At 41.1% G+C, this 27,536-nt stretch overlaps 2 protein-coding genes across 3 annotated transcripts in view; one reads left to right on the forward strand and one right to left on the reverse strand.

The window, feature by feature from the left end:
• LOC131044024 (ABC transporter C family member 2) overlaps positions 1-27,536 on the forward strand; it is a 270,472-nt gene that overhangs the window by 161,043 nt on the left and 81,893 nt on the right. For both annotated transcript variants that reach the window (XM_057977288.2, XM_057977287.2), the window contains exon 12: positions 21,357-21,491. In XM_057977288.2, the coding sequence (XP_057833271.2) occupies positions 21,357-21,491 (135 nt within the window). The remainder of the gene's footprint in view (positions 1-21,356; positions 21,492-27,536) is intronic.
• On the reverse strand, positions 23,506-24,249 carry LOC131859750 (uncharacterized). Its single transcript, XM_059213773.1, has 2 exons — positions 24,065-24,249; positions 23,506-23,973 (listed from the first exon to the last, which is right to left on the reverse strand). Exons 1-2 carry the CDS (start codon positions 24,227-24,229, stop codon positions 23,593-23,595), a joined length of 546 nt encoding a protein of 181 aa, XP_059069756.1. The 5' UTR covers positions 24,230-24,249; the 3' UTR covers positions 23,506-23,592.

A 27,536-nucleotide genomic window follows, 5' to 3' on the forward strand; every position in this document is an offset into this window, starting at 1 on the left:
CCTAAATGAGATTTTGCAGGCTATCTGCTAATTTTGGGAGTTTTGGAAGATTTGTGCGAATTTACACTTAGTCTTTTTGTTTGCCCTCTCGGGTGAATAACTTAAAGCATAAAGCACGTAATGCAGAATAACAACGCCATAGATATCAGACAAGTATAAGAGATGTTATTCCATTCATAATCGTTCCCGTTACAAGTTACATTCGGAAGTATATAAAGATACCGAGGGGGTGCAAGCGCCAACCGTCGCACCGCAACGACCACCCCTCGGTTGCCAACTAACCAAAACAATTACACATAATTAACTAGTCTTATGTTTGTGTACAATAAAGCCGCCAACATCATCCCCCCCAAAAGAAAAGAAGTCTCCGGACGACTTAATACAAAATAGAGATGACATTAAACAGAATTGCTGACGCCAGTCAAGCCCGGAACTTATACACTTGCTGCGTCCTCACTTAAAAACCCTTTTCTACTACCATCCTATGCTCAAGTGCGGATTTCACCATTAGTGCTTCCTTTGACACCACAATCCTCCTGTGCCTAAACCAAACTTGTCTGCAAAACATGCTTTTCAGTCTCAGCCTCCACCAACTGCTACTCAAATGATATTGTCTCCCTAGCCAATTTGTCCTCTATAGCCACCCACGCTGCCCTCTCGGCATCCAATTCCTGGGCATGTTGAGCTACGTCTCACGCTAATATTGCCTCCAACCTGGTGGTCAGCTCCTCTCGAGCCCTCTCTGCATCCACCAAGGCAACCTCACGTCTAGCCGAGACATACTCTAAGTTCCTCAAAGTGTACCATTCCTGCCTGGAGGTGGCCACAACCCACTGGCACAAAGGCTAGGAGACACCTCAAATCCTCCATCACACTCCCCAAAGGCTAATAACTGAACTGAATAACTCCCTGGTGTCGTATGACTTCGCGTGTTAGCAATGCCTTCCCTCAGACTCTGTTTGTTCGCAACCTCCAAATCCGTCTCCCTCTACGGCTTATCGCTTCCCCGCCAATGCTTAGCTGCAGGCTTATTTCTCACAGTACGGACAACCACAACACTTACCGTGACATCTCTAATGCCCTTCGCCCAACTCCAACAAGTGTATTGTAGCTCAAAAATAAACTGGGGGTCTGGGGGCAACGCCCCTAGTGGGGTTGAGGGGCAGTGCCCCCGCGGGGTCTGGGGCAATGCCCCAGTGGGGTCGAGGGGCAGCGCCCCTTGCGGGGTCTGGGGGCAGCGCATCATTTCTGTGATATTTTATGATATCAAAACCCTTCTTCTACACTCTAATATTTTCAGTGTCCTGGCTCCAAATGTCATCGAATAATTTTTCAATCTGGTCATCGTCGTTTTTTATTTCTTTTTTTTTTGTTGTTTCCTCTGTAATGTCCCCGATGGTACCCCGGCCATACAACCTCCCCGTACAGTTAACAACAACACTGACACCTCCAATCGTACGACCACCTTCCCGTGCGGTCAACACCCCTCCACCATACGGAATACGTGGCCACCTTCCTGTGCCTGCCCTGTGCTTGCGTGGGCGCTGCGTTGGTGTGTCTGTGCGTTTGGGGCTGCTGCGTGTTTTATTTCTCTGTTGGCGGTGATGTCCACTGCACAGTCGTGTCCACCATTGGTGTTACCAGCGCACGATGGTCCCACCGTTTGGTGATTCCACCGTCGGTGGTCCATCGCACGGTGGCCCCCACCATCGTGCGCATCCTTTTTTTTAGTATCGTACGGTCGTTGTACGGACCGTACGATTGTTGTTTTTTTCCCCAGCCATATGGTCAACTGCCGTACGGACCTGTACGACCGTACGGTGTTTTTTTTTTTCCAATTTCCCAATTTAGTTGTCTAGAGAGTTGTCGGCTCGGGTCCCCTGTCTCTGGGATCGTACTTTATCCTTCTCGGTTTTCCTCGCCCAAGAGTCTCCCGCGTTGGTCCCATGCCTCTCAAGTCGCCTGCCCGGCCTCTCCGGTCTCCTTCCATCCTCTCAGGTCCCCCTCTGGCCTCTCGGGTGTCCTTCCGGCCTCTCGGGTCCCCTGCGCGCTTTGCGTGGTAGGGTTTCAATTTGGATTTGTTGGTGGCAAGTCTATTTTCAATGGCCATCTCAAGACCTAGAACCACAAATTCTACAGGGACCACGATCTCCTTCCCGTACATAAGAAGAAGAAGAATAAAGATTTTGAAAGTTGCGGCCTTCCACACAGGGTTCCAATCGTTGCCGACACAATTGATCTTCGGATTATCTATGTCACCGAGGCTTGGGGCGTCTCCCTTCCAATATTCTATGTATTCTGGCAGGTACACCTCCTCTGTTACTTGCTTTGGTTCCTCTACTTTCAGCTTGTAGCTTTGGAACATTTCATAATCCTCCATCTGCCAATGAAAGAGCCCGTTCAATGACCCTGTCTCATCCTCGGAGCACTCTCCTAGTTTCAGAATCCCTTCGTTGTTGGGCTCCCTGCAGCCTCGTCCTTCGTTCCTCAGGTTGCCTTCTGCTTCGCCCTTTGATTCCGAAGATGATGCCAGTTCCTCACTAACTAACTGTGTCCTGAGGTCTATGATAAACTTCCTTCATTCTCCGTAGACAGTGTTCTTCTTCCAGTTGTGGGTGGCCTTGGCTGCCACCAGCCACCCTCTCCCTAAGATTGCATCATACCCTTTTTTCTTTAGTGGGATTACCATGAAGTCCAGTATGAAGGGTTGCGTCCCGATGGTAACTTGTTGGCCTATCAGTGTCCCGATGGGTTTGATTCCATGTTGATCTGCTCCGAGCAGATTGAATGTAGATGGCCACAGCGTCGGCTTCCCCAGCTTTCGCTAGGTTTCTTCTGGAAGAACATTCACTCCTGATCCACCATCGACGATGGTATCGGTTAGAATGGTGCCAAGAATACCCATCTCCACAATGGCAGGGTTCCTTCTAGTGTTAACTGCTAGCAGCATGGGGTCTATTGCAGACTCCCCAAGAACATCTGTGCGGTGGTTGGTATTGGTGCATGGTTGGGAGAGATTATTCAGCAACACCGTTCGTAATTGAGGCATCGTCTGGAGGAGGTCATGTACCTTCACAAGCACCTCCAGTTTTAATTTTAAAATTTGATTTAGGAGGTCATGTACCTTCACAAGCACCTCCAGTTTTAATTTTAAAATTTGATTTAGTATAGCATCTTCCGCCTCTGGTCGGCTGGAAGTACTCACCGTACCCTTCGCCTTCGCCCTTTCTCATATCTCTTTCTCAATTTCTTCCCGTGCTTCCCATGCCCTTCGCTTCTCCATCTCCGGGGGGCACATTACGTGTCTGGCTTGGGCGCGGGTTACGGCCAACACTTCCTCTTCTTTGGTTTCCTCAACATTGAGCAAGTTGACGCCGGACTTTGGGCAGGTGGCATCTTCGTGGTCTCCTGGTCCGCACCATTTGCACAAATATTGTGTGGCCTCTCCCTTCGGGCAGTCTCGGGCGAAGTGCCCCCACTGGCTGCACGCTCTACATTGTACCATCGGTCGACCTTTGGAGTCGTATTGGATCCGGCTCCTTGTGTTGTTATTGTTGTTATTGTTGTTTCGTCCTCCCCACCGGTTATCTCGGTAGCCTCCCGAGGTTGCATTGTTGTTCGCTTGTTGGCCTATACTCGCTGGTGTGGACGTTGAGGCCTGCTCTGTGAACAGCACTTGGTTCATTTGCGTATTCCTGGTTTTCATGTTGTATGGGCACTCCTTGGTGGAGTGTCCCATCACTTGGCAAATCTCGCAGAATGCCTTCTTCGGGCAAGTACCCTTTGTGTGCCCCTCCTCTTTGCACTTAGTGCACCATATGTCCCCTTCGGTCCGACCAGTGCTTCTCATTGTTTTGAATTCCCTCCTCATTCACTCCATGTCTTTCTGGAGCGCTTGCACCCGTTTGCCAGCCTCGCTATCACTGCTGCTTTCCTGTGACGAGTCATCCTCCTCGGACAAGCTATCCTCCTTTTTCTTTAATGTCTTGGTCTCGCTCTCGAAATCCATCGCTCTATTGTATGCGTCTTCGTATGATGTAGGTGGAACGATTTTCATCTTCTTTTGGAGGCAATGCTTTAGTCCCTCCACGAACCATCGCTTTTTCAACCCATCTGCTGGTTGACTCTCCATTTTTCCCAATAGTTCCTTCAGCCGCCGACTATAGACTCGGACAGTCTCGTTCTTGTTCTGCTTCGTTCCATGGATCTCGGCGACTATTTCGTTGTCATCTCTCAGGAGGCGGAACAATATCCCAAACTCCTGCTTCAGGTCGAGCCATGTGCCGACTTTGGCCTTGTCCATATCTGAGTACCAGTCTATGGCCACTCCTCTCAAGGTTGATGGGAATTGTGTTACACATTCGTCTTGGTCGGTAACACCATTCCCTGACCATATGGTTTCACACGTTCGACAATGGCGGACGGGATCTTCCTTCCCGTCGCCATTGAACTTCGACAGTTTTTGTTTACTCCCCATCGATGGGGGTAGTCTTCCTGGACGTGGCTGTGGCTGTGTCTAGGCCCCTGAGCCGCTCCCTCCGTTGTTGATGGTGTGTCCTGCGTGGGTGACTGGAGGTATGGAGTTTTGCCTACCGAGTGTGGCACCTACCGTACGGTTATCCTCTCCTTCGTTGTCACCCGCGCCCACTCTTGGCTCCCTTTGGTGATCCTCACTTTGCGGTGTAAGGGATAAGTTTTTGAACCGATCCCGGGTCTCTTCGACTAGATCTCTCCTTAACCTTGTTTCCTCCAGAAACTCTTCGTGGCTCCGCACCCTACAGTGTTCTAGCGACGCGTAGAAATTTCCGTCGGCTTCTGCACCCTTCATGACACCTCCTTGGTTCCCCTCGGGCCACCCTTCGGCAGGTCGTCCTTCGGCAAGTTGCCTCAGCCTCCATCTACGTTCTACTTGCTGCTCCAGAATCAAGGCCCTCTGCGCGGCCTCCCACTCGTCCGTTTCTACTTTTTTATTTGTATCTTTATTTAATATATTGCGCATAAATCACTTCCGTACATAGCAAGCACACGCCATGTACAAAAAAAAACTTTTATTATTTTTCCTTTCGGCCACAATTTATCTCAACATTGTGTCGGGATTATTACAGGGTTCAATTTCCCCTTCGCCTCTTGCCATCACGCTCTGCGTCCCATTATGATTGTTCCGTTTGCACGTCGTCGGCCTCTGGTTTAATCTCATCAACGGTAGGCCCATCATGTCCGTGCGCCATCCGCGTCTTCCGTTCCCGATTACGTCTAGGCAATAACGCCAAATGTTTGCCCTCTCGGGTGAATAACTTAAAGTATAAAGCACGTAATGCAGAATAATAACGCCATATATATCAGACAAGTAAAAGAGATGTTATTCCATTCATAATCTTTCCCGTTACAAGTTACATTTGGAAGTATATAAAGATACCGAGGGGGTGCGAGCGCCAACCGTCACATCGCAACGACCACCCCTCGGTTGCCAACTAACCAAAACAATTACTCATAATTAACTAGTCTTATGTTTGTGTACAATAATGCCGCCAATTTCGGCATGGGGGTCGAATTCGAGTTTTTGATCTTTTCGGCCATTTAGAGTAAATAGTGCAAACTTGATTTTTCACGATATTTCTGCCTAAATGAGATTTTGCAGGCTATCTGCTAATTTTGGGAGTTTTGGAAGATTTGTGTGAATTTACACTTAGTCTTTTGTTTTCGGCCTAGAAGAATATATCGCGCGATTTTGGACTTAACATCCTTTTCTTATTTTCGGCTTACTCACTGATTTTATGTGCTTTGACGTTTTACCTTTTCGGCAAAATAAGGTGTTACTGCGCGATTTTGGTTTTACTTGTGCTTTTTTGGGCTATTTGGAGACTTTGTGAATTTCGGCCTAAATGGAGACATTTTGTATTTCGTCCATTTTCGGCCCACAATGCTCTTTTGCGAGATTGTTCTATTTTCGGCCCATTTGAGTGAGAATGCGCGATTTTGTGTTCTTTTCGCAATACACAAAATTGTGATCTTTGTTTTAAAGCACACTCAGGAACTTTGTTGAGCCATTCATGCGTGATTTACTCTTAGCTGAAGTCGCGCAATTTAAACCTTATGATTATTTTTGGGCCAAAATACCTCCACTGTGCGATTTTGTAAACTTTGATTGATTTTGGCTAAAGATCATATAGCGCGATTTTCCTCTTTCACGATTTTCGGGTTGGAGACTTCTTTAGGTGCGATTTTGAAAATTTTTCGGCCTTTTTGATCTTTTGGCACGAATTTGGACATTCTTCCGTTTTGGCCCTATGAAGCCTTTTGGGTGATTTGAAGGCTTTTTTAACCTTTATGGCTTATGGAGACATTTTGTGAACTTTAGGAATTTTCGGCCTAAATGGAGACATTTTGTATGGATCTACTTATTTTGGCCTTTATGGCCAAAACGCGCGACTCGCTCTTTTCCTCAATTTCGGCCTCTAAGACACTTTTTCACGATTTTACCCTCTAGCAACTTTTGGATTCTTTGTTATTTTCAGCATTAAGAGATGATTTGCAGCTCGTATTTTAGCCTTCGAGGCCGATTTTGAAGTTTTATGACTGACGTTTCTGGCTAAGAGGTTGATTTTGGATGAGATTCATGACCTTAGCTTATGCACGACTTAACTAAGTTCGACGTTTGGATACCTTGTGTTTTGACTTAGTTTAATGTGGGCTCTGCTTCTCTCTTCTACATGGCCAAAAGGGGGGGAGTCTCCGTCAAGGAAGGAGCGAGGTGTGCATAACGCACAACAGTTTCTCAGTGCGTTCAATTTGTATTTAGCATGGATTTCATTCTACTTGTTTGTGCGGTTTACTTGTTCATTTTTGGCATGACCTCACTGTTGACGTATCGAAAGTCGCATCGCTGCAACTCTGTCCGACGAATGCAGAGTAGAATGATCTCGCTGAGTATCCTATCCTCTCTTGTATAAGGAAGCCCTAATGCTGCTTTTAATCGATCAAAGGGGACAACTTCAAGGTTCCAAATGTCAGTTCTTGACTGCGGGATAACTCAACGGTCGATGTGCTTTGCTGGGAGCACAAGGGGCCTTATGTTTTGCAACAAGTTAGTCTGCTGCGATTCTCGAACTGGGAAATAAAAGCAAAAGGGAAGGGGTTTAGGAGACCTAAGATTAACCAGGTTGGTATGCGGGTAGATGTATTCAACATAACCAATCCCTGCTTGGTCAGAATGGCTCACAACCTCGCAGGAACGGTGCAATCTTCAAGGGGACTTGGAAGATTTTCAAACTGCAAATGCATGGCTAAGCACCCAATTCTGGTGCAGCTCAGACGGACACCTGCAATTGAACTAAACACAATTAAAGGCTCAGGCTAACCATACACAAGAACATACAATCAGTATATCCTCAATGGTATGAGCTTGAATCCATAAAATACCTACTCACCTAAAAGAAAGACCTATCTAAATTGCTGAAATAAACCATGCAAACAGAAGAAAACAAAGACAATAAACACCATATTTCAATGTTCATATATTTGCTTCAGCAGGTGAGAGTTGTTGGTGGGTTGGTCCTCTGCTGCTCTACTGATTCCCTGCTGTATTGCTGGGTTGTCCGCGCATCACCCAGTCGGATATCTCCCCATCTTTGCTATGCGCCCACCGGCCAATGAATGAAACTACCTCAAACACCCGCCAGAGCCTTTATAGAATTCACAATTCGAACTGGTGGCCAGGATTGACTGCATCCAAGGGCTGCAATCTACCTTCTAGAAGCATGGCAGCTTTATCCCATGCTTACTCAATTCTCAGCCATCCCTTCAACCACCTTCTCAACTACCTATCACTGTTTGGATTCAACTTGGGTCTATCCGATAGTTGGAAATAGTTGACCTATGTCCCCTCACTTTGAATTCATTAGATGGGACCCACAGGCAGCTTCACATTAAACAATTTCAGTTTTTTGTATTAAGTATCATAGAACAACATTGCAATATTCAAAAGTCCTGGCTGGAAAACACACAACCATCTATTAGATAGGACTCACAGTATCAAAAAAATCATGGCTGGAAAACCCACAGCCCATATCATATGTCGATTACATACAGGTTACGGATGAAGCATAGGAAATAATATAGAATATATCCCAAAATTTACAAAAATACAGCATTGGAGGTCCCATATTAGCAGTATATCATAAAAGGAATAGGTTATCAAGTAGCTAAAAAGGAAGGAGTCGGGATCAGTATTATCTCCCAGAGGGGGGAGCCACGCAGTCCATCCCAATTCGCCCTCGCACCACACCTGTACATGTCCCTCGATGAACTGGTCTCTAAAAGGGTGGGTAAGCAGTCCTTCCAGTTCCATCTGAGTGAAGTCCTCTCTCTGTTGTCTTGCCTCCATCTCCTGCATAAATTTCATTAATGCCTTCTCAAAGTGTGTCTTATTACTTCCCATTCGGTCCCAGGCTCCCTGATGAAGACATATGTTGCACCATCGTTCAACCATCTATCAAATTTGCCCTCATCAAGGCAGAGAAACACTGTGACCTGCATAGAAACAAGGTAAAGAATGAGTCTCCTAAGAGACTCAATGAGGTATCTACCTGTTGACGTGTATTTTGTACACAATCATACACAGAATAAAATACCCAAGGGTACCTTATCCTCTCTTGAATAAAGTCTCTGATTGCTGAAGATGTCGCAAAAAAAGGATCAATCAGGGTGACTCCAATGTTCTTTTATGTAGGGTCTCTACGTGTGGATAAGCACCAGTGGTCGTTGTGATTGCTGTTTCATCAAGGGGCCTTACGTCAATCCGAGCTGCAGGAACAAGATTTCCTAATACTAACAAGTTCTCAAAAAAAAAAAATCAAAAGAGTAGGGCTTGCAAGAGATAAATTCTAATCTAATCCTAAGAACAACTCAATGTAGGCTAGACTTGGCAAGGTTCTACCAACTTCAGTATCGCCAAGGAATTACAACTTTACTGAAACTGATGCGATCTTCTAAGGTGAATAATGATTTTTCAAATCATCAAGAATCATAGGTACTACCATGAAGGTACATATCAATGACTGAATGATGAATGAAGGTTTATGCAATCCAAATATTTCCAGTCGACCACACAAGGCGTCCTTACAATCAGTAAGAAGCTAGTGGTTTGGAGTACGAATCTCACCAAAGATCAAGCCCAACACTTAGTCCTTCAAATCTAAATACTACTTTGATTGAGGATGATTCAAGAACGTAAACAACCATGAAGATAACCACAAGAATTGCAATAAAACACCATATCTTCAATATTTTATTGATCTCAAAGCCATCATGAACAACAATTGTTTGAAATTCCTTCTTCAAAGCTCAATCTTGCTACAAAATACTTGCTTCTCAAAACTCTAACTATTTCTTATTGCTCTCTCTTAATTCTATCTCTATATCTATCTATATCAAAATGAAAAGGAATGAGGGTATAAATAGCATCCTCAATTACAATGAACGGTCCAGATCAAAAGAAGATCAATGGCCAAGATTATGACACCTAAACCCTAATTAGGGTTTATTACAAATAGTCCCCTTTTTATTGAACAATATTAAATGCATAGCCAAATATTAAATTTTGGCACAAAAATCTAGGAGACATAGACCAATGACAATTAAGGTGCCACATCATCTATAACAACCTTTCTTCTAGAATCTTATTTCCCTTCCAATGCTCTTTCTTAGCATATGCAATGAATCTAGACACGATTCCCTCGATCTCAGCAATTGGAATCTCGAGAAGATTCCTCATTCGTTCCTCCAAGTGGATGACCTGATTGAAAGCCTTGAGAAGAGCAGTGTCCCATCCAGGTTCAAGTTCTTTGATTTTCTCAATCAGGAGCATGGTAGCAAACATCTGATCCCGTTGCTCATCTGTAATAACATTCTCATCTTTGCAAAAGATGACCTTGACTCTTTCTTCTAATTCCTGCAAATCCACATCTGTCTCAACTGCAATCCTCCTGCCAAGAATAGTACATAATACTTCGAACACCTTATCCTGGATCGGATGGATAATCTCTTCAACTTGATTGCATTTGTTACTGATGTCCTCAAAAAGAACTTCCTTCATCTGGAGTAAAGTTGACCATTGGAGTAAACTATGAGGTCCTCCATCCACTATCTTTTCTTGTGCTAGGACCTTCCTCGATGTTTGTCTGATTACTTGCAGCACAGGAATGATAACATCTTTGGTATGAGCAAAGGCGGCTACTGTTATCATTAGGTTATGGATGATCTCAAGAACCTGGATAGCTCGATGAATGGTCTGCATCACTCTTGTTGCAAATTCAATAGCAACTGTATGGGATTTGTCAATCCAAGAGCTCATAAGCTGGACCAAACTCCTGACTCTCTCTGCCTCACCAACTGACTCAAGGGGAAGTGCCTGCGTAGGAGATACTGCTGGATCCTGACGCCTCAAAGGTTGATTGAGATGGCTAAAGTAGCCTCTCCAAGCACTGACCTCTCGCTCAAGCTTTCTATTCTTTTCCATTTCTTCTCTAAGCTTGTCTTTAAGTGCCTCAAATGAATCAGTGGCCTCATCCAATGTCTGCTCGGCTGTGAGTGGACCAAGCTCAAATGTTTCTACATCATACTCCTCTGCAAGGATTTCACCTTCATACTTGTCCACTGCTGGTGTAGCTATCTGCAATTTCCTGGATCCTGTCTCATCTCTGATCATCTTGGACATCTTAGTGGCCTTCCTCTTTTCTGTCACTTCCTGAGAATTTCCGACAAGGCTCTCTAAGTCAATCACATTATCTTCGTCCTCAATCACAATTACCCTTGTCAGTCTCTCCTTTAACCAATCTGGAATGGCAGATCTTGTTTCTCTAACCTGTATCTCCTTAGGCAATGTCTCTTCTTCTCTGAGAGGAGATGTCGCTTCGTCATCATTCTTGTCTTCATGTAGCTCATTGACTTGGAGAGATCGACTTGATGAACGTTGAGGTGCCTGTCCTTCTTCTTGTTTATCGTTCTGTACCATTGATTCCATAGATTCCTCCATTTCAAGTGTCCTCTTCTCTTGTCGAGAAGATGTGCCGGATGAACGGTCTCGATTGGCCTCTTGCTTCTTCTTGGAGGATTCTCTTTTCTCAGGTCTCTCTTTTCTCTTTGAGCCTCTAGGATGGGGATTGCCTTCACTTGCGCTTCGAAGGTTGCCTTCGCTTGTGCTTCTGGTATTAAGATTTCCTTCGCTTACACTTGCTCCTCCTTCTCCTGGCCTTTCCTCCAAAGTAAAAGTCATAGATATGCCCTGCTCTCTCAACTTTTGATGTTGCACATCAACCCATCTGCGAGTACAAGACAAAATTGGAGCCATCAAAACATCTAGATCCAAAATTTCAAGTTCATTCCAATCTAGCCTCACTGCTTTGCTTTCTCGATCATAAGATGATTGGAGATGTCTACCACTGTCCTGAGCTTGGTCGGCCACTCTGTAAATTTTGCATTTCCTGATGAAGTCTAAAGGCAATCTGGAATGCATCTTTCTTTTCACTTCAAGATCATCTGAGAGATTCATCATAAAGTCTTCTATCTGAAACTCATGCTTGTATTTTCTTCCGACTGTCTCCTCTATATACCCATAAGGACCAAAACTCTCTCTCAAAGCAAAGAATGAAAACGAATATAAGGCCAACTCCTTTTTTGCATCATCCATGGCTAGAGCATTAGGACATACCTCAACTGAATTTCCTAGTATGATTGGCACAGGAACTCCATTTCCATGCCTGTGTCTGAATGCCTTCGCATAAGCTGCCAACTGTCTAGTTACCTCAAGTAACACTATTCTGTCTGTCGGATATCTTGGCAACATGTAGGGAGGTGAAGGACATCCATGAACTCTAATATATGTAAACTTCTGGAATTGGATAAACCATGCACCGTACCTCTTTACAAGCTCTTGTGCATCTTGAGATAGCCGATTGTGAAATCCGCCTTGCAATGTCCTGGTGATGTTCATCGTGAAGGTATCATTGACTAACTTGTAATTGCTTCCTGGAGGATGGTGCAAATGAACATAGGAATCACAAACTTTGACTTCCCCGGGTCCTCTTCCGATCACTCCTCTGTGAGGTAGTCCTGCATATTCAAAACTCCTGATCAAGGCGTATACGATGTATGAACTCATGTGGAAAGACTTGGTAGCCTTCAGTCTTCTTAACTGCACGTCCAAGCAATGGCTAATCATTCTAGCCCAATGAATTGTTCCTTTTCCTTGAACTATCACTTGGATGAAGTAGAACATCCACTTCTCAAAATAGAAGGCTTGAGGAGCTCCTGTAACTCGGTTGAGTAATGTTATCAAATCTCTGTACTCCTCCTGGAAGTCGATCCTATGTGGTGTGTTCGGAATCTTGCTCAGGCGAGGACGACTCTTGAGTAACCAATTCTTGTTGATGATGCTCAAGCAAGTGTCTGGATCATCTTCGTACATGGACCTGGCTCCTTCTAAGCTTTTATAGATCATATCTCTGTGCTCCGGAAGATGAAGAGCTTCACTGATAGCCTCCTCTGAAAGGTAAGCCAAAGTGTTTCCTTCCTTGGACACGATCGATCTGGACTGTGGATCATAATGGCGAGCACACTCGATCATCAACTCATGGCACTGGATTGCTGGAGGGAAGCCGACCGCCTTGATAATGCCACTTTCAATTATTCTCCTTGCGACAGGTGATGGCTTGCCAATGTAAGGGACCTCTCGAAACTTCTTCGTACTGAAGTTTCCCAAGTTGGTATCTCCAATGTTGCTCCACTTCGACACGATCTTGGTCTCCAATTCTTCGTTCTTTTGATCTTCCTTCATGAGGGCTGGACGATTGGTGGATGCTCCTGCCTTCGGGGTTGCCATCGTGACACCTACACAACATTTCATAATGAGTAATAGATTTTGAAATATAGAAATATAGATTAAAATTAAAGATTGATTTTAGGAAACTTCATGATAAATCCTTGAATTATCATTTCCTAAATATAACGATGCAATTTTGGAATTCAAGATTGAGGCTAGGACGATTCAAAATTCAAAATTTGGACAAGGGAGATCTCACCATACCTTTCTTGAGAACTAACTCTAAAAAGATGCAAAATTAAGAAATTCGCCTAGGCAAAATGGAGATTGGAGTCTTCAACGTGAGCTTATCCTAGCCAATGCGCCTCCTTTATCAACTTCACCACCTTTGGGGTCTTCAACGCCTTGAAGGGAAAATTCGCTCCACCTCTAACCAAAAACAAAGTTCGCACTCCTCCTTGGATGGAAATTTCGCTCCCTCTATTGCTCTTCCAAATTCGCATGCAATGATTGAATGATGGTTTAAAATGCTTGAAAGTACCCCTCTTATATAGGCACTCACCTCCTTAATTGCACATAGGCTGACTTTTGGAAATAAGGCAAATAATAAATAAATTTTAAATAAAATGGAGGCCGACTTTTATAAAAATATGGAAATATAACCCAAGCGCTCTCCCTTTTTTATTTAATTTAATAATTAATTAATTTAAATGCCTTTGTATTTAATAATTTCGATTTTTAAAAGGCCCAATCAATTATTAAATGCCTTATGCGCTATTTTTTAAATGCCATTTTAATCAAATAATTCAAAGTTTTTATCGAATTTTAGCATTTAATGTACTTCAAAAATGTTGGCGCCAAAACATGAGAGATATTTGGGATACTAACCACATCGCTTTGGTCCCTGGGAGAGGGACAGGAGCGCCTTAGCCAACTTGGATTGATTTTTACGCTCAAAGTCACTTCCTTTACGTCCAAACTGGGATCTTCATTCGTAACTTGGAGCTTGATCGATTCAATTTTTTGAAATGAATGCCTCCTAGACCATTTTCGCTCTGGTCCCTAGGAGAGGGACAGGAGCGATTTTTGCTTTTACTCCTTGGTCCTTGTCTTTTAAATTGCCAAATCAACTTGTGAGGTAGGCAATGATCATCCTTGTTTGTTCTACGCATGCCAATCTCGTCCTTTGCAAAGCAAACTTGATTTTTGGAGATTTTCGCCCTGGTCCTTGACTGAGGGATAGGACCGAACTTTATATTTGAGCTCAAAATTGTCGAGTCTTGGGGTCAATTCCTTGTTTATCATCATCGAGAGGCATTCCTTACTTTGCAAAATTCTTTCCTTGGCGTGATTCTGGAGGGAGATGTTGGATTTCATAGAAATCGCTCTGGTCCTTGACTGAAGGACAGGAGCGAACTTGCATTTATGGCACAAAATTGTTGATTTTTGAGGTTAACTCCTTGTTCATCATCTTCCTAAAGACATTTGTGATCTTGCATGACCTTGCCTTGACGTAGTTTTTGAAAGGAATGGTTGATTTTAGTGAAATCGCTTTGGTCCTTGACTGAAGGACAGGAGCGAACTTTTGTTCTTAGTGCAAACCCTTGATCATATCGACTTCAAATTGTCTTCAAAGCGAAAAAAATTGTTTCTTATTCCTTCTTGAGTCTTGCAAACGATAGTAGTACTCCAAAATTAGGCACACTTGAAGAGTTCGCTCTGGTCCCTTGGAGAGGGACAGGAGCGCCTTAGGCAATTTGAGCAAGTTTTGTGGTCCTTTGCAACTTCGTTCCTCTTAGAGACATTCCAAACATCATTTTGACTTCATATCTTGGCTTGGACTCGACCAAATTTGGAAGGGAATGCTAGATAATGCATATTTCGCCCTGGTCCTTTACTGAGGGACAGGAGCGAACTTTCATTTGTAAGCTCATTCGTGTTTTGCCAACCTTCAAGATTATCTTCAACGGATTGGTTGGGTCGCCTTTCCTTCATCCCAAACTTGAAATTCGCTTTTCCTTGGTCCGAAACTTGTCCTTTGAGAAAATCGCTCTGGTCCCTGGGAGAGGGACAGGAGCTATCTTTAAAATTCGACTTGGTCCCTGACTGAGGGACAGGAGCGAACTTGTGCCTTAGGTCGATTTTCTCCTTCGTGGTTCATCCAAGTTATATTCAATAGACAAAACGTGTCTTCCTTGATCTCTTCTAGTCAAAAAATTGTCTTGGCCTTGCAAGGACAGTGCAACTTTGAGAAACAAGCTCCGGTCCTTCAGTGAGGGACAGGAGCGATTTTTGTCCTTAAGGTCAAAACTCAACTTCTCATTGCAGACGACTAAGTCTAGATACTCCATCATGTTGATTTCATCCCTTATTGTGTCCTTGACACTTCAATTTGATCAAGTAAGGCCAAAAATGCCCTAAGTAAGCTATTTCGCTCTGGTCCCTGGGAGAGGGACAGGAGCGATTTGGCCTTAAACTTTAAAAATCTGCCATTTTAAGTCTCAAAAAAATCTTCCAAATCTTCAATTCTTGCTCGATTGCATCTCCTGGCGACCCTGCACAAGACAAATGAAACAAGTCAATAACCAAGATGCATAAAATACCAATTTCGCCTTGGTCCCTGAGAGAGGGACAGGAGCGATTTTGGCCCTATAGGCCAAAATATCAAGAATTTAGGCTTTCAGTCACTTCACAAGGCATAATTAGGTCATCTCCAAGGTCAGGGGTCAATTATCAAACTTTCCAAAATTTGGTCAAAATTCACTCGGACAAGATTGTACAACTCCATCATTAACACTTAGGCAAAATTTGAACTTGCTCTCAAAATTGCGACTGGACCAAGACAGACACACCCGACATCCTGACAGACTCATCTCATTCCAAAATTGCAATCCACACGAGGATGCTCAATAACCTTCAAAATTTGACTGGACTGCGACTTGAAAATATAAAAAAGGAAACCCTAAGGCTTAGCCCTAGTCCAGACGACTCACTCACTTACTCAAAACCCTAAAAGCAGAGAGAGAAACAGGCAAAACCGAGCAAAAAAGAGGGGGTCCCCATTTTAATGGGGCGATGTGTGAAATGGTCACAACACTATCCTTGCCAATAAACACATCATCATTCCTAGATTTCCAAATGATCCAAAGAATTTACAAGGAGAGAATAGACCAAAAGAGATTAGCACATTTCTTGCCACCTTTAATATAACCAAGGACCACCTCATCAATAGTAAGACATTTAGTATCAATTGAAAGACCAAACAATTTCCACACCTCTTTGGCGAAATGACACTCAAAAAAGATATGTAGTATAGATTCAGGGAGACGACACAATTTACACAATAGGGGGTTGCCATTATTGTCTTTAAGAGGGAGCTTATGAAGCAGAAGTTTCCAGGCAATGAACTTATCTTTTGGTTCAGGCGGAGCAGACCAGAATCTCATGAGAGCAGAATGCCACTTTTTAGAATCCCAGGTGAGGTTCCAAACATTATTGAGATGAGTTAGGATATCTTCGGAATCAGAAAGGGAAGAGTAGACAAGTTTGGCTTTCATTAGAGGGAGGGGAGAGCCGTCAACCCAACAAAGGGAATAAATAGGGGAGAGCGAAGGAGGGGAAGATGAGGAGAGGATGGGGTCCAGTGCAATCTTGAGGACATTGTAGGTTCTGGCTTGGGAGATGGGGAGGTTGAAAGCCGAACTAAGAGCATCCCAAGAAATCAGAGAACTGTCTTTCAAGATGTGTTCAAAAGTAACAAGGCCCAAGTTGTGCCATTTCAAGGCAGAACACCCTTGAAGGCAAGCCAGTTACTTCCCATTATGCAGAATATTCCACCATATAGATCTGCCCAAGTTGAGAGTACCCTTATTATCGGCAATGCCACTGTTACTGATAAATTGTTTGACATGGTTCCAAGCCCTCCATATGGACTTAAAGACCTCTGAGCCAGCAGGAGAGATCTCAAAATTGCCAGCATGGGCAAGTTCCTCCATTTCTTTGCCTTTTAAGGAGGGAGCTCTGTATATTGTGTCTGATCAAAATTTTCCAAGGCTCATTGCCATCAAGGGCTTGAAAAATCCACTTGGCAGCCAAGGCAATGCCCTGAATTTTGAGTTCTTTGAGGCCCATGCCCCCCCTGCATCTTAGATCTAACACACCAATCCCATTTTACAGCATGCTGTTTCCTATTCCCCTTCCCATCCGACCATAGGAATTTCTTAATTTTTTTTTGAAGATAATTGAATTGGTAATTACTAAATAGCCAGGCTGAGGAGCAATGGATGTTGTATGAAGACAAGATTTTTTGACAGACCTGAAATCGACCTGCCAGGGAGAGGTAGTTTCTGTTCCATTTATTCAGTTTTTTATCCACCTTATTCCTGAACCACTCCCACATTTCTTTCGGATTTGGGGAGACAAAGAAGGGGATACCCAGATATCTAGTGACTAGGTTCGGTCCTCCCCATTCCAAGTCAAATTTAGAAAGCTAGTTAGGGGGGGAATCAGTCCATCCTAGCAAGGTTGATTTATGGAGAGCAATTTTGCTGCCTGAAGCCTTGCAAAAGATATCAATGTTGTGCAACAGAGAGGATAGGTTCTCCTCTTCCAAGACAAGCAGGATAGTTGTATCATCAACAAACTGAACATTGATAATTTCCTCTTTATTAGGAAGAGAGATGCCTTTGACCCTAGGGGTCATATTGTGATCCTTAAGAACAATTTCAGTTTTTAGAAACTGAACTTTTGGAATTAAATCCAGCTGTGCATTTCTCGAGAATGCATACTTGTTGCATTTTGAATGTTCTTAGGTCTTTGGTCTTGGTGGTGAATTTCAACTTTGTGGTCTAGGGCACGCTTCCCAATGCTTCGTCTCCCGCTCTGTGGTGTGGTCATGCATTTCTTCTTCTCAACGTTGATCACGATCAGGGCTTCAATTTGAGCTTCAAGTTGATGCTTTAGCTCTTCCTCGACGTTGTTTTCCTGCGAACAATCAATTTCACCTTTAATCAATCAATTTGAAAAATTAAATAAATTAACTTGACAAATGTTAAATTTTAAACGACGTCGGGATTTGTCCTGTGGAGTTCGAGCTTGAGAAGCTCTTTGTGTGATGTCTCTTTTAAATGTTTCTCTTCGAATGTGAAATCTGACCTTTCGTCTTGATTCTCTCTCTTACTTAAACGAAATTCGGGACTTCTACATGCCTTGAGCGATTTAAAAAAATTTCAAGTGAAAAAGGGCCTCCTTCGCAATTTCGGGTCTATTGGGCAATTTGAGAGGTTTCCCTTAGATCACAATGTTTGCTCATTGTGGATTTCGGGCTGCAGAGGTCTTTTGCAAGACTTCAACTTTCAAGTTATAGGCACTCCATTTGAATTTTGAGCAAAATTCGGCCATTTAAGAGGTTTTGGGCTGTTTTGTTTGAAAATTTTAGACGCCCCCCCTTTGTTTCATGAAACTTGGTCTTTTTGCACAAAATGTGTGATTTTGGTCCCTTGAATGAAATTCGACATTTTTTATATTTTAGGCGATTTTGACTCTAATCCTGAATGCCTAATTGTGGCTTGAGAAATTTGGGATACTCTAGCAAATTGAAGGTGAATTGACAAACTTGAGCACTACAACTTTGAAACTCGGATGAAATGCGCGATTTGAAAACCATTTTCGGCATTATGAACTCTTCTTACGCGAATTTGCACTTTAATGACTTTTCGGGTTCTTAAACCATTTTGCGTGATTTTGATTCATTAGTTATTTCGGGTAAAATGACAATATTGCGAATTTGAACTCCTTAATGAATCTCGGCCTTTGTGATGACTTCACAGGATTTGGAAAACTTGACGATTTTCGGGTCATGATGATATCGCGCAACCTAGGGTTTATTGTAAACAACTAGCTCTTCATTTGCAAACTTCAAACGAACTGATTAAAATGCGCGATTTTGAATCCTTCATATCTTCACTCACATTTCGGCCTATGAGGATTTCGACTTTCATTTTGGCAAACTTTAAGTTTTTTTGGGCTGAAAGGAGATTTTGTGAGCCTCAGGCGAATTTGATCGTTTGGGTGATTTAGCTTATTCATTTCATCTTCGGCATTTCGCGAACTTTTCACTTCTTTGTCCTTTTTGGCAAATAAGAAGCCTTTGACGCGATTTTGAAACTTGACGTCTTAACTCTCTCGGCCTATTGAGCCTTTTTGGCGGACTCTAAACACATTTACCGTTTTTTGGCTTGTAAGCCGAATTTGAAAGCTTTGATTTTCGGGTTTCAACATGCGAATTTGGTTTCGCTTTCTAAATTTCGAGCATTTCAATTGAAACGCGCGACCTCACATTGATACATTCGCCCCTTTCACGCGATTTTGACTGTGAATCATTTTTGGGATGCTTGGTTTATTTTGCTAGTTTATCCATTTTCGTGGTGAACTGATCATTTCGTGCAACTTCCTATCCTTCACTCCTTTCGGCTCTTTAAGATTTTTCGGCCTGTGAGGAAGTTTTGTTTGCTTATCATTTTCGGGCCTTTAGGCAACTCTGCACGAAATCTCCCTTTGACGCCTTAAGTCTTCAAATTTCGGCCAGGAGATTGATTTTTGCGATTTTACTCTTCTTTTGAGTTGTCGGCCTATGGGTTGAAATGGCGAGCTTGGGAAGAATTTGGAGGCAACGAAAGGATTGGATTTTGCCTCGGGCTTTCTCTCCTACGAAGACTTCAAACACGGGGGTCCCTCTGTCCAAGATGGGGATGGGTGCAAAATGCACAACACTCACATGCGTGAAGGTTCATTTTATGGCTTGCTGAAGATGGTCTATCCTTGGCTTGAGTTGGACATAGAGGCGCTTAGGAACTACCCAGAAATTCAGTAGGTATGATCTGAGGTCAACAATATATTGAAATGAACGTGCTTGCTGCTGTTTAAGGAGTGGTCTGAGATCAAAGGTGTTCATCAATCTGAAAGTGGAGATGCATCCCCTGCGGTTGCTGTAGGTACCTCTGTGCGCAGGAGAAAATACCAGAACATTGTTTTGTTGCTGTCATATACTCCTGACTGTGGGAAATAAGGCGCAAATGTGATTTCTGCTTTCCATAAAATCCTTTGTGTTGAAATTGCTGCAAGTAATTAGATAATATCTAAAAGTGATAGCAACAGTTACCAGCCACTGCTTATTATTATTGAGTTTCAGATTTACACTTTGATGTTTGTTTATGAACAAACCAATGCATTCCATGAAAGATATCATGCAAGCAGCGAAACTATTGAACATATGTTTCTGAAACTACTTATTTAGCAAAGAACTGAGTCCATGCAAAACAGCAGAAAATAATTCTTAGGTAAAAACTTAAGGGCAAAAGTAGCTGGGTTTTTACAATATATGTTGTATGGGTTCATGTAAATCGTTTGAGTAGATATATTTATGTGTTCAGAATCTTCAAAATTCAGCTTCTTTTAGTTTATTTTAATTATTTTTAATTTATTTGTATTTTCAAAATTCAAATATTAATTTTAATATATTACTTTATTCGTATTTTCAAACTTTAACTATTAATTTTAATATATTACTTTATTTGCTTCCTCCTGCCATTGCCTCACCATCCCCAAAATCTAAATTTGGTTTGCGCTTCCTGAGACTCTGTCCCTGAAACATTGAAGAGTAACTGTGAATATATAAATCCATCTTTTTCGTGTTACGTATTGTGGTACTGTATAAAGCTATAAGCTATGCCATTGAAATAGGCTTTATGTGCTGGCTAAGTGGTAGGAGCATTCTGGTAAGCTTGATACTAAGGTAAAGTATACCTATGTTTCTGTATTTCCATATAATGTTCTAACTTCTAATTAAAAGAACTGACTGAAATAGTTTTTTCATCATTATATTGGGGTGGATTGATCCAGAAGGTGAATGTGAAGGGGATTTTGTTCCACATTAGCATTCCCCATATAGAGTCTTGTGAAAGAAGAAGCATAAGTATGGACATAGGAGGTATCTTGATAATATGAGTCAGTCACTAAAGATTTTATCTACTATGGTCACTTGTGATGGATTCCTCTCATGTACCTTTTTTTCTTATATCATTCTTGTGAATCTGTATATAATTCTGTGGATAAATAGTAGGTCCAAAAAATGGGGTACTGAATTTCATCCAATGCTTTGCTTTTAATCCACTCTATATTACATAAGGAAGCACCTCAGAAGTTCACTTCTATAGAGATCTTGTTGGCTGTGTTTGCATTTTGCAATCTATATATCCATTAGTATCCAATAGACAAGTCTAGGAAAAAGTTTTCTCATAGATTGTCACATACTCGTCATAATTTTTTAATTGTTTTTGGTGAAAGCCATTGGTAGCATTTTTGCAGTAAATTGCATTATTAATATAGTTTTCTTATTAATTTGCTTTGTACCATTTTAAGAAATTTTCTGCAGAACATTTTGCTTCACAGTTTCTAATGTGATAAGAGTACATTGTTTCAACATTGATTATTGAATTATTCTATCAGAGGTGGAATATCTAATCGTATTTTTCATTCACAGCAAGTTTGCCAACAGCTGCATGGTCTTTGGTCAGCTCCTCTCCGGATTGTGGTTTCAATTACACTCTTGTACAATCAACTTGGGGTAGCGTCCTTGATTGGTGCAGTAATATTAGTGCTTCTGTTTCCAATACAGGTAAATTTATAAATTAAAATTTAATACACACGCCTAGTATAGAACCTAAATAAAATATTTGGTATGAGACTTAGGTTTCTTTTATGTGAACGACTCCCAATTGTTGTATTCCATATATCCTTAAATATGGAATCATTTCCTGCTCAAACTGGAATTATCAATTCTGATGGATCTCATAGTCTTGTTTATGTACGGTATATGTAGGCATGTCACATTATCAATATTTCAGAATCACTAATATCAAATAATTTCAATGTCTACTGCTTACAGAAGGTAAGGGATTAAATCTTGTCAGAATCTATGTTGCAGGGTTTGGCAGAACCTCCCCATACTAGTATGGGTACAGTTCAGTTTGGGATGGCTTGGGGTTTGCCTAGGGCGTAATGCCCCCAACTTTAACCTTACATCATTAGTATTTCTTCAATTTTGTGGCATCTCTAAAAGAGACAAAATTGCAAAATGAATTAAGAGATCTTTATAGGAAGAATATCGGTTCCCATTGTGGTTAACTGAAAATGATATCAACCTATACAACCAGTAGGTAGGATTAAGATAAAGATAACTAACCATTCCATTGGTTAGCTATCCAAATGATAGTTCATCATCAAATACGATTTATCTAGTCTCCTCATCACTGGTTAAGGAGGAGCCAATTTACTTGTAAAGAATCCATAATGCACATTGGTTAAGACCTTAACTAACAATCTCCAATTAATAATGCACACCAAAGGATATGATTAGATAAGAATAATTAGAAGGATGCAATTATAAGTAGGAAACTGATTATTGTTTACTCAGTGATAAGAATTGTTTAAGGGAGGGGGCGATTGCCAAAAGACATGGGATATGACTTATCCGGAGCAACTCCCCCATTCAAGGATGGGAATATAAGAAGGCCAGCCATCATTCATTGAAGGATCATCACATAGGAAGTGAAGATACGTAAGTAGAGAACCCGCAGGTCTGATCATAGCAATTATATAAGGAAACAAGGAAGCAGCCAGCTGGGTATGCTGTATCATTTCAATGCATCTCTACTGTTCATATTAGTAGCATATTAAAATGCACCACTTTATTGCAGCATTCCATTCTATTCCTTTCATAGCAGTCTAAAGGATATTTCTTAGGAAAAGACTATACTTAGCAGATTTGAATTAATCATATCTTATTGGAAATCAATCATTTTTAAATATGAATAATATATCAAATTATGCATCAGTCATTATAAATATAAAATATGTCTCCTTAGATAATATTCAAATATGATTGCATCATAAGAATAGACCCTTGTGTAGGAGGGGTATGTGTTGATGTCGCTAAAGTCGCATCGCTACAACTCTGTCCGGCCAACACAGAATAGAATTTACTAGCTGAGTATCCTATCCTCTCTTGAAATAAGGAGATCCCTAATGCTGTTTAGATTGATCACTAGGGATAACCTCAATGTTTTGACTGTCAGATCATGGCTGCAGGATAACTCAACGGTTTGATGTGTTTTGCTGGATACACAAAGGGGGCTTACGGTTAGGTAGAATCAGTTATGCTCTTACAGGCTCCCTAAGACTCTACGGTCTTGATTCCATCAGATTTTACCTTTAACATGATGCTGTTTAGGCTCCAATTTTGATTAAAAAAAGAAAAAAAGGAAAGGGAAAGAGAGAGAATGTCTAATTAATCTACCTAAGATAACATATTCAGAAAAATAGACAGAAACCTTAAAAAAAACCAGATTTAACATTATCAGCCTAAGTTGCCGGTACGGGTACGTGGGTACGGTACGTTGGTACGGTAATTTTTTTAGGGGGGGCTGGGTACGTATGGGTACGTCCGTACAAAAAAATGTAAAAATCATAAATATGTACATATATACAGTATAATAAGTAGAAACAAAAATTAAATTTAGAATCCCACATATCATCCATATGCTAAACAAAACTTGGAACTATCATATATGATTCATATTGATATAACTATAACAAAATTACAAATTTACTATAAGTCTAATCTAATATGAAATATCCATTTGTCAAACTTTGAATGTTATGATAGACATTGAATTCATTGTTCATTGGCTCAACCGTTCAACAATAAAATAACACAACTAATAATCAGCAATAGCATCATATGGGTCACTAGGAAGATCAAGATCAACATCATCATTGACATTAGATGATGTAGGTAGAGTGCTGGAACCACATGCAGCCTCACTGCCACTTGCACTAGCAGCACATTGGCTATCAGACTCCCCAGAAAGTAAAGATTGTGTGGCAGCCGAAAAATCCAAATCAGTTCGCTCTGGATCTACATCCCAAAACTTTGTGCTCCCATCCTTATACTCATTTTGTTTATGAGTAAGAAGGCGCAAGTTTGAATGCACATAAACGAGCTCTTCCGCCTTACTTGCTGCCAGTCGGTTGCGTTTCACTGAGTGGATAAAGGAGTATGTGCTCCAATTTCGCTCAGATGAAGAGGAACTAGCAACCTATTGAATAATTGACACAAAGTGAGAGGGTGACAATTATAAAATAGTAAAAAATCTAAATTTAGAGAGCAATAAAAATTAAGAAACTTACTTGCGATAAAACTTTGATTGCAAGAGTTTGAAGGTTTGGTGATGTATGGCCATTGAGGTACCACCAAGCATGAGAATCCTTTTTATACTTGTCACGGAGAGCGGAAACACTTTGACCATTGGAGGCTACAAAATCAGCAAACTCACTTGTCATTAAATCCTCCATTTCAGAATTGGGGAAGAGTTTAGTAAGTGCTGTCCTACACCCTTCACTGACTTCTGAATCTCTATATGGTGGTACCCTTGATGGCTTAGAAAGCATTTCATCACTATAAAATTTGGGAGTCAATGCAAATGGAAGAAGATGTAGTGGGGTGGTCATTTTGTTCCACCGTTCAACACAAATTGATTGAACCTCTTTGAAGAAAGTTTCTTCGGGATCTTGCTCTTTTGCATTGATGATGGCTTTCATTTTCTTAATCATCGAGTCAATGCCATCATATACCTCTCCCAAACATGGGTGATCCATGTCAGTATAACGGATCATACTCATGATGGGCTCAGTGAAACTCAAAAGATATTCCACTCGATCCCACCAAGTGTCATCTAGGATCATGCGCTTTACATTTGCTGCCCTTTCAGTATTGGATTGCCTCCATAGGGACCAACTTTGACTAATTACCATGCTAGCAAGTGGCTGTCGCACCTTCACAAGTCGCCTCAAGACGATTGTGTTGGATGCAAATTGAGTCTCGACAACCTATTAAAAATTTAAAAATAAAAATTAGAATACAAAGAAGACATGATAAAAAAATAAAAATTAAGTAACCATCAAAGTGAAATGTAGATTTTAAAAATTGAAGTGTTTCAATTACCTTTAGCAACTCCAACTGTGAAAATGATCTGAAAATGGCCTGTGACATGTTATGGTTTGTGATGAACATTTGGATCTCTTCAACCTCAACATAAATTTGTTTGATCCAGTGTATTTTCCTGCCTATCTTTTGTAGCATGAGGTTGAGAGAGTGGACAGCACAAGGTGTCCAAAATATGTGTTCAAACCGTGTCTCAATCAACATACCTGCAGCTCTACAATTCTTTGCATTGCCCATTATTACTTGGACAACATTTTGAGGTCCCACATCCTGAATGCATTGTATAAGGATGTTAGCAATAAATTGTGCATCCTTCACCTGTCCCTCACAATCCACAGCTTTCAGAAACATTGCCCCTTTAGGGCACACTGCAATTACATTAATTAATGGCCGATTTTTGGTATCCTTCCATCCATCTGAAATGATGGACACCCCTGTTTGTTTCCATGAATTTCTAATGGGAGCCAATGCATTGTCTATGTTTTTTACCTCCTTTGCTAGTAAGGTGCTACGCACCTTCTCATAACCTGGCCCTGTGTACCCTTGTGGAGCCTCATTTACCTTTCTCAACATATCCTGCCAATATGGTGATCGTACCACATTAAATGACAAACCGTTTGCATATAGACATCTTCCAACGGACTGATCTGCAATCTCTCTAGCATCATTCTTAAATGCTCTCTCTAATGGTCCCCTGCTTCTCTTCACAATAACAGGTTCTTCACTAATTGGGTCCAAGAATGGGTGACTCTCTACCACGATATCAGGAAAATCACTATAAGATGGAGAAGTAGGGGGCCTCTTTGATTTACTTCCTCTTCCTGTCAACAAAGGATGGTTTGAGGCACGACCAACTCTTGCATCTACTTCCTCTTGCTCTCTAATATATCCTGCTATTTCTTGAGGTGACATCCCATTTCCATCCTTTCCTAGACATGGTTTGATTCCTTGTTGGGGAATGGCACAAAAATGGGCTTTGACACGACTGTAGGAGCTAGTTTTTTTCGTACTACAGAAGTTGCATATCCATAAAAATGTTCCACCACCTTTTACTTGGTCTATTATTTTGACATATTTCCATAAAGATGAATTTGGGTCAGTTTTGAAAGTCCGTTGAGGAGTAGAGCTAGTAGTCGTTGTCATCATGATTTCTACAACAAATTAAAAAATAATTATTAATATTTAAGAAATTAATAGTAAACAATAGATTCTAAATGTTAAATATATAAAATTAAATTTAATAATTTATTTAAAATGAAAGTAATTAAATTTTAATTTTTAATTACAAAATTTATTATAGACTATAGTTTGTTTAATAGTTTGTTAAATTGTTTGTTAAATGAAAACAAATAATTTAACAAACTATTAAACAAACTATAGTCTATAATAAATTTTGTAATTAAAAATTAAAATTTAATTACTTTCATTTTAAATAAATTATTAAATTTAATTTTATATAAACTATTAAATAAACTATAATAAAATTTAACAAACTAATAATTTTTTTTAAAATCTAGAATAAAATTTAATTATTTAACAAACTATGATAATTATTTTAACAAACTTTAATAAAATTTAAAATTTAAAACCTACAGGGAAGCCCGAAAAAATGGAGGATGCGCCGGAAAGAATGGGCACTGGTCGTCGGCCGTCGCCCTCCTGCCTGGCACCTCCTGTCTCGCCTCTCTGTGCCGTCGTCGCGCCTCCTGCCCTAGCGCCTCCTCTCACCTCTGTTGTCGCACCTCCTCTCTCACCTGCGTTTTTCGGTTTTCCTTTCATTGTTTCGCGTGGAATGGTTTCGCGTTTTTTAACTTTTAGCTTTGCAATAGGGTTTAAAACGTGAAAAGACATGATTCGACCCATGAAAAAACCCTCAAAATTTGTGACCGATGCGGATTCGTCAAAAAAACCCTATGGAATCGCCACATCTACATCGGATGCGTTTGGAATCGTGACTCCAAAAACGGATACATTTCAGGAGGCAAAAATCAGTACCCTGTCCGAATCCACACGGATTCCGGGGCGAATCCGAATCCGATACGTATCGTATCCAGATTTGGGGGCAAAACCTGAAGTACCCGTAACTTAGTTATCAGCTAATAAAGCACAATGCTGTAAAATCTAGTGTAAGCTTCGAAGGGAGTTGGATTTTCATGTTATTAAACATAAATGCAGAATCGGACATCCATTCATTTGATGTTTAACAACCGAACAAGAGCATATAAATTGGTTCAGACTAACCATGCAAGAGGAAATGGCAATCAACCAATCCTTAATGGTATGAACATTAAGGTTTCTATCAAATATGATCCTAAAGATACTATCTGAAATCAAAATACATAACAAGAAAATTAAAAGGTGAAGAACGAGACCATGCACTCACAAGGAAACAAGACAACTTTAATATCCATTAATTTGCACAAGTTTCAGCAACAATCTAAAACTTCTTACAAAATGAGGGAGAAACCATACCTTATATAGATTTTCAAAATGGATGAATGGCCAAGATCTATTCTTACAAGTGGCCTAGATTCATCCTACAAAATATGGCTGCCCATACCTATTAATGAGGAACAAAATATCCCCCACCAACTACCAACTAACTAATAACTACCAACTACCCAACATAAAGTTACTCCCCAAAAAGTGCATCTCCAT

Source organism: Cryptomeria japonica, chromosome 11, assembly GCF_030272615.1.
Source record: "Cryptomeria japonica chromosome 11, Sugi_1.0, whole genome shotgun sequence".
Taxonomy (NCBI): Eukaryota; Viridiplantae; Streptophyta; class Pinopsida; order Cupressales; family Cupressaceae; genus Cryptomeria; species Cryptomeria japonica.